The sequence below is a fragment of the Echinops telfairi genome, unplaced genomic scaffold (genome assembly GCF_000313985.2).
Source record: "Echinops telfairi isolate 266 unplaced genomic scaffold, ASM31398v2 ScPeMD7_3533;HRSCAF=4204_0, whole genome shotgun sequence".
Lineage (NCBI taxonomy): Eukaryota > Metazoa > Chordata > Mammalia > Afrosoricida > Tenrecidae > Echinops > Echinops telfairi.
In genome coordinates this window covers 93108624-93120896 of record NW_022107431.1, presented here as the reverse complement: position 1 = coordinate 93120896, position 12273 = coordinate 93108624, and the positions used below count along the sequence as shown (strand labels likewise).

Sequence of the window (12273 nt, the reverse complement as noted above, 5' to 3'; positions counted from 1 at the left end):
GTTTGAAATCTGAAAACACTATAATATAAAAACAAAAATCTCAGGAGAAAAGCATAAATGTCTCACAAATATATTTATAAAAATAACGGACAGTTTTTATTCATCCAGCTTTTTAGAAAAAATTCTAATTTTTTCATTGTTTCCATTTTGTAGTAAACTTAAGCACACATGAATAAATAAAGTTCAATGCAATAACAAAAAATGAGCTAAAATATGAGCCCCAAAACTAAGACACATATAAACCCTGCATTAAGGGTGGAATGCTGAGTGCACTACGTATACTGTGGTCTATTTGAAACAAGCCATTGTTTAAGTGCTAATTAAAAAAACAACAACAATCACTTTTCAAGAGCATTAAAAAAGTGTAACTTTTTTTGTTTGGTCATATTGGGGTCGATCTAAAATGTGTTTTGTCACTGGGAGTGACCCTCTTGAATTTTTGTTATATGTTGTTCTGTTTTTCAGTATATGAAACCCAGGATTGATGAACCTATGGGGACAGCAAGAGGAATAAAGGTTTCTTCGGAGTAGAGAGGGTTCGGGGTGAGGGGTAAAGGGAGCTAATGTCAAGGATTTCAAAAAGGAAAAGAATGTTTTGAAATTGATTGTGTGGCAGCAATTGTACAATACTGCTTGATGTGATTGAACTATGGAATTATACGTTACCTGTATTAACGCCCAATAAAATGTGTTTGAGAAATTAAAAAAGAAAATTTATAGAAGCATCAATTAGGCCATATGACTAATAAATATCATTAAGGTATTTTAAAAGCTTCTGCATTTTACCAAACAAAAGTATAACTTTGGCCTTAAAGTGATTAATAATAAAATATTAAGGCTCAGAATGTTAGGGAAATACAATTGAACACAGGGATTTTACAAAACTCTACATAATATGCAAGCTACTAGTGTTTCTAGGTATTTCATAATAATTTCAAAATATTTAAAATTCTGTTTCATCATTTTAAAACTGACAAGTTAAAAAAATGGGGCAAGAAACTTCAGGAAAAAAATACAAGATACTTATTTACAACCAATTTATTTTCTTGTGACTCAATCTGGCACAAGTCTAGGATTTTAAACAGGCTAGAATAATGTCTAGAAAAGTACTTGTAAAGTCACTATTATAATGAGTAAGGGAAACTGCAGGAATATGTTTAATAAACCTAAAGGGTCTTAATAAATCTAATCTTAGTTTCTCTAATCAAGTTGAAATATGAACAAACATTGATTACTTCAATAATCAATTGCAACAATACAGTGAGTACTATGAACATGAAATTAATTCAGTGTGTAAGCTAATAGTTTATAAAGATATCATAACACATTTTATAATGAAAATTTATGCTAGTATCATAAAACTAAAATCTTAAATTATAATTTTTTGAAATTTCCAGGAAACTTAAAACACAATTGCCTATTCAATTAGAGTTCAACGAAGTGAAGAGAACTGTTCTTGTGACGTGTCATCAGCCTGGCTGGGACTCATAGGGAGCCTATGTACAAGAGCACGAAGTCTGCCTCCTTCTGTGCCCTCCTCCTCAGCCTGGCTATGTTTAAGCCCCCTGCTGCTACCACTGCATCGGGCCTCTCACTGAGGGTCATCCTCTTCATCCCTGACCCCTTCCCTTATTGAGCACAATGTCATTTGCAAGTGACTAGTTCTTCTTGATATGGCCAAACATTGCCACGACAAAGTATTGCCATCTAAGCTTCCAGCAGTCCTTTCTCTCAGATTTATTCATTTTTCTGATAGCCGGTGGTACATTCAATATTCTTCTTCAAGTTTCTTTATTAATTGTACAGCTTTCACATGCATATGAGGTAACTAAAATTACTATGGCTTAAGCTAGGTACACCTTAGCTTAATACAGATAATTTCCACTTTAACTTTGATGTTTATATTTTGGTTTATCAATCTACATACAAATCAAATTAATGTAACATTTGGGTAATGTATTATTTACTAATAATACTGAAAGTTAAATATTCAAGAGATATTAACAGCCTAAAAAAAATCCCCCTTTTGAATTGCACTATAAATAAGCTATTGGTCAAATCTCAAGATAACCATAGATAACATATAAAAAAGCATAGCAATATGCGAGGTCATGTATTTTATATTTGTGTCTATTTAAAACATACAATGGTTATTTTATTAAGCCTTTGAAGAGGCTAATTTCAATACAAACAAATCCTAAAATTACATATTATACTGTTGACAAATTTCATTATTTAGTTCCTATTTATAAATTTAGTATATGAACATAATGTTCCCAAAATTTTAGCGCATAATTGCCAGCCTATATACTTTCTACTTAAATCTTACCTCAATCCATGAGCTACTCAGCATACTATGAAAATATTCTGGGGGGGGAAAAAAAGTTCAATTCAATAAGAATGAAATATCCTTAAAAAAAGAAGTGTAATTAACAACAAAAAACTATACATACCAAGTCTGGCACAAAGAACACATTTATGACAAGAAAATTCCTTTCCATCCAATGATTTCATGGTCACATCACACAGAAATGAACTATGAGAAAAATGTATAATTCAAACAAGTATGATTTTTTACACTTTACATATTGAGCAAATAAAAAATTTTGTTACAGAATTTGGCTAAATTTTTTATTTCCTTTTTATTAAAGTCAAGAAAGGATAAACAACAGGTAAGTATGTATGCAAATGAATCACTTCCTTTTCAGGAAGACAATAAACAATAACAATAATATTTGTAAAGATATGATTACAGATAAATATTGAAAATCTTTCTTCAAATAAGTTTTCCTATTTTAAGCTAAGCTAGGTGCTAATAATATAATAAGTGCTATTATATTTCAAGGTTATTTAATGTCACTTATTTGTACAATTTATCCTGTGTCAGGTATAGTCTAGAGACTTTCAATTTATTTCTTAATAACTTTTTACCTACAAAGTATAGATATTCTTAAAAAATAACTTTTAGTAACAAAAATATTTAGAAAAGTATATTTACTATTGAAAATTTATATACTAAAAAGAGTAATTATAATGCTTGTGCATAATTAGTTAGGTTTGGGGGTTACCATAATTACCTACAACAAGGTACAAAATTCAGACAGGGAACATAAAAATGAAAGTGCCTTCTCTACATTAGAAAACAACCAGAAGGGAGAATTCCTTCCCTGTCATATGGAGCAGTTAGTCTCTTGTCCATTTAACCCAACAACTTCCCAACAAGTCCATAAATGAAGACAACTAGGAAAGGTAAAGCGGTAAAAATCTGCACAATTTGCTTGATATGTGGATAAGAAAAACTCTAAAGATAAAACTCACCATTTTTTCCGGCTAAGCTTTGGTTTATTACCAGTTTTCTTGACAATAACATTAATTTTTTCATTTTCAAATCTGACTCCATCTAACCTACAAAGAACAGACAGAAATTAACAGAGAAAATTGGTAATGATACACATTATTCCTTCTTACAAAACTAACCAACCCCACCCCCCAAAAAAAATTACCTTATATCTCAATATAAAAAAAAATGCCTGTTGCCTCTGAATTGATTTAAGTCGCAGTAAGCCTGTGTGTCAGAATAGAACTGGACTTCAGGGGTTGTCAACTGCAGCAATTTTATAATAGTGATTGTTCTGTCTCACCCAGAGTGAACGTGAACCACCAAACATTTGGTTAGTAGCCAAGCACAAACCATTGGGCAAGGAATTTAGAATACTCAGATACCTGAGAAAAGTATTTCATCAAGAGAGACAAAAATGTCATGTTCTTCCATGTAATTTTACTTAGAATTCAAAATATAGTAAATATCTTTATGGGAAAAAAAAAAAGAATGAAAGTCATGGTACAAATTCCTCCAAAACTGTTAAGTAGCACACTATACAACCAAAAAAAATGTGAAGGGGAAATTCATGTGGACTAAGCCCCCGGTGAATCCCCTGACCAAGGAACAATGGTGTGAACAGCCTTGCTATCACACAGAATGTATTGGAAAGTAGATTGTTGCAGATCCAGTTAGGCTAAAATTCAGCACCCTATCATCTGATCTCCCTTATGATCCATTTAAACTTATTCTAGATTTTAATATCTTATTTCGCTTCAATAGAGGTTTTATCTGTATTACTTTGTCATACAAGGTAGGCAAATCTAGAGAGACAGTACCTGGATGAATGGAGCCTTGGGGGTGGGGCTAAGGAGGTGAGGAAATGGGTGCAAGATGAAGATGCTATTCTAAAACGGATTGTGGTGATGACTGGACAACTCTTCTTGATGGGACTGAACTATTGAGTTATGATATGTGAACTATATGTCAGTGAAACTGCTAAAGGAAAGGCAAGTGGCACAGTAGAGTCAAGAAGCATATATACATCTTTGTAATGCCAAATCTAGTTCTCTTTCCAGCACAACTCTATCCTAGATTACTGTTCCACACAGATTAGAGATTTCAAATGTACTAATAGCCTGCCCATCTTACTTACTAAAACCATTAAAAGAAAGTTATATAATCCAGAGATTTTAAGAGTTAATTAGTTCTAACAGAAAGTGGCAGAAAAACACATCCTGTTCCTCTCCAAAAAATAGGAAAAAAATGAAAGAAAAAAATGTGAAGCATGAAGCACAAGAAAAATATTGAGGCCATACCTACTACTCAAGTTATTGAATCCAAATTTCTTTGCAACATTTTGCAACATTCTTATGGGATCATCTTCCTCAACACTTTTTCCCTTTTTTGAAGATTTAGATTTTCGTTTTTGCTTTTCACTAATTGATTGAGACTGATTACTCTTATGAACTTCAAATGCTGACTTCTGATTATTATCTTGATGGCAATTCATTTCCTTCAAATGAGAATTTGAAGTGTTCTGATATTCGTCCGGTTTCTTGAGTAAGTGTATTCTTGGTTTGCAGCCATGAGTTAAAAAATCACAAGTGTCTGTGTATATAAATTGTAAAAGGTATTCAAATAAGTCAGGGCGAACCTTCTCTATCACAAAGAGATGGCACCCTGCAGAATCTTCATCTTTACGGTAAACATCTGCAAAGTCTAGAGTAGCAGTATCTGAAATAAACAACCTCTGAAAAAAGTCAGAACGCACTGCCAAAATGTATTTATGTGCAGGGAAGATTCTATTGCCAACTTGAAATGCCACATCATGGATGCTGTCCATTTCATCTGTTTCCTTCAACAGTCTGCCAAACTCTTCAAAAAGGGATGATGAGGACACAACTGGAATTTCATAAAGGCTAGGAAAAATAATAATGATTTTTTTTAACTCAAGAAAATGAAACAAAGCAAAAGCGTCCCCCATTGATTCTCCTTTGTAAATGCAATTTCCTTTTATTTATTAAACTTGAGAAGATTTTTAATTTGGTATTTCCTAAACTATAAAAATAAATCACAAAGTTTAGATACCCTTTAATATTTTTATTCCCTTTAATATTTATATTTCCTCATAAATGACAAAAATAAATAAATACTTTCTTTGAAAGTAGTGTTATCTATTACAAACACAATGTTAATTTAGAACATAAATTCAAATAACTATTCTATAGAACTTTAAAAAAATTATTAAAAGTGTAACTAAAAACATTGACTCTTAGAAAGAGTGGAGTATGGTTCTCATTCTTTTCCTCCTTTATATTAAATATTTATAGCAGAAAAATATTGAAATTACACAGATATACAGAAAGTTAGCATCCACAACAGGTCTTGGATCCTGGAGGTCAGAAACTCAAAGAAATAAAGATAAGCAAACACAAAGACTTCCCATCATCATTGTGAAATGTGATTAACACCTTCTCAATCTGCTTTGACTTTTCTAGGCAGAAAGATCAACCCTCCTGCTTTGCAGGAACAAAGGAATATCCTGGGATAGTCCTGGAAAACCAGGAAGAATGGTCATCCTACTTCTGGGACTTCTCTCTTGAACCACACAACTACTTGCATCTGTTTTCTCTCTACTATTATGACTTACAGTATTTGCACTAGAATTCACACTGCCTTACAGATGTCACGATACCACCACTTCTTTTGTCAACTGTCATCATATTGAAAAGTCAAAAACTTTTGCAAAATAATATTTTTAATATGCTAGAATCTGAGAACATAAAAGTACATCATAAAGCACTAAAGACACAAACTGTGTATTTATACAAACTAAGGGAAAACTCATCAGTCTCTAAAATGAATTCCCACCTTTGGGCTCCCTGGCAGCATGATTATATATGCCTAACATTGCTACAGGGCTGGACAATGGCTCAGCAATTATATCTTAGCCAGTAGCTACTGAAAACAAAAGAAAATCCAATGATTGATCCTTCTAAAGTTGAAACTAAAACTTAACAAACGTTCACAAGATACCTTGTTTTAGGGTCCGACTGCAGGATTGCAAAGTTGCATCCACTTGGGTCTGTGCTGACACTAACAGCTCTATGGGCAAATGTGAGTTTCTCAAGTCGAATTCTTTCATAACTGCTATTTATTTCAGAGGCACAAGATACATCTGATGAGGAATTATGAAGGTTGGATAAAATCTCCACTAAAACGAAAGAAAGATCATATTTATTAATCAATGATTTAATAGTGATTAAAACATAATGGAAAGAAAAAGAAATGTGACAATATGGAAACACATTTAGTAGGTATTGTCCTTTTGAACAACTATATTCTTTCATTTAGCATCCTTTGTGCTCGCTGTACTGTATGTAAAAGAAGTTTTGTGTGGACCAATTTCTAATTATTCATCATTTCAGCCCTTTCAACAAACACATCGTTAATATGCCAAAGTTATTTTTGAAAAGCAAATAGTATCACACTAGCCTTTTAAATTCTTCCAATTATTTTCATGATCTGTTTTCTTTGCTCCCTCCCCTCCTTAACTTCTTTACATTCAGCAAATATCTGAGTGACCATACTGTGATACCGAAATATCACAATCATCAGCAAGTAGATCCCTAGTAATCCAGCAGGGGCCCGGATGAGCATGGCCCTACCCTTATGGAGCCAATAATCTGGGAGGAAGACAGACATTAAACTAATGATTATATGAGGGGGCTTCAAAAAGCTTGGAAAGAAATGAAAAGAAATGATTGTGGAATTTTTCCACAATGTTTTGAATCCCTCTAGTATTATTACATGTTATACTAAGGTTCACATAAACATGAAGTTTGCATTTAAGGATATTATTTTCATTTCAAAGAGTGTTTAAAGTGAAAAAAAATCAAGAAAAGGGTACTGTAGGAAGCTAGAGTTGTAACTAAACCTGGAAAAACAAATAGATTTCAGAAATATTTGAGAGCAGAGACAGGTTTGGTGATTGACATAATGTAGGGAGTCATGGCTAATTCTTAGACAGAAAACACTTTAAAGCAGATAATTCTACGTTCAGATTTAGGCTTTCAGAGCACTGGCTGAGACACAATACTATAGATGTCTACCAGTTACAAGCCCACCCAACATCGTTTACTCTCTAATTCCCTATGTTTCAGCTTCAGAGGGTATTACTAATCTTCCTGTAAGACTTAGTTATTCTAACCTCTATGTTGTCATAGCATCTGTCTCCGTGAGCTGTAAATATACATACACGTCCCTTTGCCCTACGAGTTTGTGAGTGTCTGGGAGCAGGAATCACATATTTTTGTATCATTATAATCTAGACCTGTATCTGGCACACAGTAAATATATCTTAAGTATTTTTGGACTTAAATAATCTGCCAATAAATAAAACAGGCAACCAAAAAGCAAACAACTAAGCATTATTCTTTCCTAGCTTTATGAAAATAAAGGATGCATTTATAATTTTATCCGAGTTAGTCAAACAGTATTGCTGCTAGAATTTCAGTTCCTCCATGTGTGGGTTTACTCTGAACAAAACATGTTCAAAGATACTTGCGATCAGTGGATGACTGTAGACCAAGTCAGTACTACACTTGTCTTAGTCTCATTAGGGTGGCTAAAAAAAGCTACTTTTGTTTTTGTGTCATGGTTAAAAAATTGAGGTCAGGGTTAATACCAAAATTTTAACAAAACTCAAGTGAATATCATCATAAATCATAGAAGCTTTATTCATCGTTTACGGGAATACTGATCCACATAAAATGTTTTTTAGATAAATAAGTGTTTTAAGCCAGGTTCGAAAAATCTCAAAAATAGGCCAAGAGAAGACCTTCGGCCTTGAATGAATATAGAAGCTGTGTGGCTAACGTTTAGAACCTACCTAAAGAAAAGCTTAGAATTATCATTGATTAGATAGCTACTAAAGTTGGGATCTCACACAGTTCTGCACTTCCTATTCTAAACAAATATCTTGGCCTCTGCAAAATTTCACTTCAATGGGTGCCAAAAGCATTACACAAAGGTGAGCTGGCTCAAAAAAGCTCATCTCTCCAATAGCCTTTTAAGCAAGACTAAGGCCAATAAAGATGACTTTATATAATCCATTGTAACTGCGATGCGTCCTGAATTTACTAGTATAAGCTAGCGAGCAAGGTCCCATTAAAACAATGGCTTTTGAGAGGATCTGTTGGGCCAGTTACATTCAAGACAATGAAATCAGTTTAGAAGGTAATAATGACTGTTTTGGGGATATCCCCCAAAAGCAATCTTGATAGATTTTCCTGGAGGATGATAATGAAGGCTTATTTGGATATAGTTTAAAGAAAACTGAAAGCTTTATTGGTTAGAAAAAGGCCAGGAAATTTGAACCAAAGAAAAAAATATTCCTCCATCAGGACAATGCACTTGCTCCTCCTTCAAAGGTAGCAAAATCTGTCTTAATTTGATTGGAAAACCTTACGCATGCCCCCTGCAGTGCATATCCTGCCCCTGAGCCTTCTTTGTGTTCCCCAAACTCAGACAATAGTTAAAAGGACATGATCTGAGCCATGGGAGGATGCCAATATTGACCCGAGATAGTATAAACTGAAGAATATAGAATTCCCGAAAGAAGGATTAGAAAGACAACGATAGTACCTTCAGACGTGTACACACAAGTTGAGGATTACTTAGCTTCACGTTTGATATTTTCGTTTAGTAAAGGTGTTCGTTATCTTACAGCAGTACTTTTTGACTTACCCTCACACATACTTTTAGCCTGCAGTAACTGGTTTATCTACTCAACAAATATAGGATGAGCAGGTTTTAGGAAATATGTGAAACACTGAGGAGACCATGGAAGTCACAGACCTTTCCTGTTAAGGTTTTAAAATGATCACAAAGATAAATAGTAGAAGTAAAAATGATGAATTTACAAAGGGAATAATGAAAAGTGAAAGAAACACTAATTAGATTGAAGAATCAGTCATGGCATCCTTGATAAAGTATGCATTAAACTCAGATGTGAGAAGCAGGGAAAGTCCGAGGACTGATTACAGACACGTTAGAAGGCTAGTGTACGGGAAGAGTGGGAAGTGAGCGGGAAAGACCTCAAATGAGTTCGGAGACAGAGACGAGGGTCAGAGCAGGTCCTCCTGGTCATGCTTAAGAAATGAAGAAGTGTTCGTCATGAAAGTCTTTGAATCAGACCATAAAAAGCTCACTCTGGCAACTGGCTGAGAGTAAGTCAGAAGACAAGGCACATGTGAAAATAAAGCCTTTTTTGTATGTACTTTGAACTAGGATGGGACCAATAGAGATGTAAAGAAATAAATGAGTTTAAGTCATTCTAGAAGAAAAACCAACCAATTACTAATTATAGATGAAAGAAAAAAGTCATGACCATATGTAAAAAATAATCCACGGATTTATATTCACATAATCAGGTAATTAAAAAATGAACTAAATTAAACAACTTCTATTTTCAATATATATATTCATCAAAGAATGAAATAAAGCTTGAGTGGTATTATTCAGTAATTATTTTTATTTTTTTTTCTTTAAAACCATTTTATTGGGAGTTAGTACAGATAGCATAACATTCCATAGTTCAGTTACATCAATATTCAGTAATTATTTAATAAAACGACTTCTACTTTTCAATAATCTGATTCCATAAAAACTATGTTCTTCTGCTTTTCAGCAAGTAATTAGATTTATCTCTTAAAGCTTTAATTTTACATACAGAACAGTCCTTTTTCTTAAAGCAAAACAAAGAGACTAAGCAACTCAATGAGCAATTTGGGGAGAAAGAAAGAAAAGAAGCTAAAAAATGCTATCTGAGGAGCTTTTAGTTTTTAAGCTACACATCGTCCCGTCCCTGGAGACACAGCTAGGAACAGCAATGGTGAGCCCTCATTGCTGATGAGAACGGACCACATCCGCAGTCTACTGAGACAGACAAGTGTGGAAAAGTTCAGATTTAAGGGAACTGGGTTTTCTATTTTTACTTGCACGCACACAAAGCACAATCAAAAGAAGAGAAATTAGAACTGGATTTGAGAGACATGTATTCCTGTGTGGCATCCCTATGTAGTAACTGACCTTTCTTTTCAGAGTTCTTCCTTTTTTCTTCAAGCCATTTTCCTCTAAATCCTTCCCCATCTTGTGTGACAAAGAGAGCTTCATTTTTATTTAAAGCAATATCAGAAATGAAGACCTGGCGTGGATAAGCCCATCGACACTGCTTCAGAGAACTGCTAACTGATCTCCAGCAAAAGACCTAAAATAAAGGAAATTACACTGAAGTACACAACATTGTAGTGTTTGACAACAAAAACTGAAGCCCAGATAGTATCTTTAAAATAAAATATTATGTTTCAATGCTCATTTTTCCATAGGAAAGGTCATTTTAAAGAAGCATATTTTTCAGAAAGCATACTAATGGAACAGGAAGCATTAAAAATTATTTCATGGACACCCCTCTTAAGAAGCTGTTTTCAGTAGTACTTGTTTGGGACATACAGAGATGTTCCAATGCTAAAAAAAATCATAATCTTGAAATGAAAACTTTAGGTCTCAGCTCCGTCCGTGTCTGTGCCATCTATTCACAAGGTGAGTGTAAACCACCCTGCAGGAATCCAAATGTGTATGTCAATTCCAAAAGGAACTATCTTAAAGGCTGGAAAAAAACAGTCATAGAGCTCAATGATTTCCAACGTGTCCTGCCAAAGCTCATTGCTTCTGAGAAATGGCTCAGGTACTACTGCTCATGAATGAAGAGAAGGATGAGAAATGGACCGCGGGGCTTCTCATCCAGCTTCAGCCAGAGCAGCAACTCTGTGATCTGTTTTATGCTTCAGTGTCCCAAGTAAATTATCTGAAAGATTAATGCTATGGGTGTTTTTAACGTCTATTCCCTCTAGAATCAGGTTTAAAAAACCTAAATCACAGACTGGTATAGTCACTCAGAATGTATACAAATAAAGCCACATAGCCTCCTCAAGTGTCATTTTCATAGCAAGATTCTAATTCCACAAGAAATAAACAGCCAGCCACAGTATAGACAATGTCCACATTAATACAGTTAGGTGAAAATACATCACAAGCCAGTCTGTTTTTAAATACTCAGCTCTTTTGTGATCCCATGCCTTTATTTTCTTCTATCAGTACAAATAAGAACTCTCATTATTTAACCTAGCTCCTAGTTGTTTTACAATTATCAAGTATAATACATGGGCCCTTCAAAAAGTTCACGGGAAAATTCCAATGATCTTTTATTCTATTTTTTCCATGAATTTTCTGAAGACCCATTATAGATTTATGCCTTATTACTTTAGTAGGTGGAGTTTTATTACTAATGCTTCAATTTCTAAAATGATAAGATTAATAAGCTATTACAAACCTCAGAAAACATTCCTATTGTTATTTTTATTTTAGAGGTAAAAGCCATAAAGGCATCTGTGTTTTCCCAGATATAGGGTATAACTTTGTCAGTGTTACTGATGTGCAATATATGCCTTACTAAAGAACTTTACTGATATGCCTAGAGGAAACGGAAATTTGTGCTCTATTTATTTAAAAGAAATAATTCCTTAAACAATAGTGGTCTAGAAAAAAACTCTTTTTACATATATTATCAAAAAGTAAAATCTCTTCTATGTGTACATTTGCATAAAAATAAATCTAGGGAAAGTTTTCTAACTTTGATTTGAATTTGAAATGTTACTCACTTAGCCTTTACTAATTAATATAAAGCATAATTGTAGGATCACTAATGTATGCGATTCAGTATAAGTGATCTGGCAGTGTGCATTTCAAAAACTTCATCAAACTCTTATTTTCTTTTCTTTTCTTTTTAACCTTTTATTTATTTTTTTAAATGAATTTATTGGGGCTCATACAATTCATCACAATACATAGATCAATTGTGTAAAGCACATCTATACATTTGTTGCCCTCAT

At 33.6% G+C, this 12273-nt stretch overlaps 1 protein-coding gene across 1 annotated transcript in view; it reads right to left on the bottom strand.

The window, feature by feature from the left end:
- IBTK (inhibitor of Bruton tyrosine kinase) overlaps positions 1–12273 on the bottom strand; it is a 93716-nt gene that overhangs the window by 48250 nt on the left and 33193 nt on the right. The window contains exons 10-15 of the mRNA XM_045294319.1: positions 10415–10592; positions 6359–6536; positions 4639–5241; positions 3319–3405; positions 2454–2536; positions 2330–2367 (exon numbers count right to left, since the gene is read on the bottom strand). Coding sequence (XP_045150254.1) covers positions 2330–2367; positions 2454–2536; positions 3319–3405; positions 4639–5241; positions 6359–6536; positions 10415–10592 — 1167 coding nt within the window. The remainder of the gene's footprint in view (positions 1–2329; positions 2368–2453; positions 2537–3318; positions 3406–4638; positions 5242–6358; positions 6537–10414; positions 10593–12273) is intronic.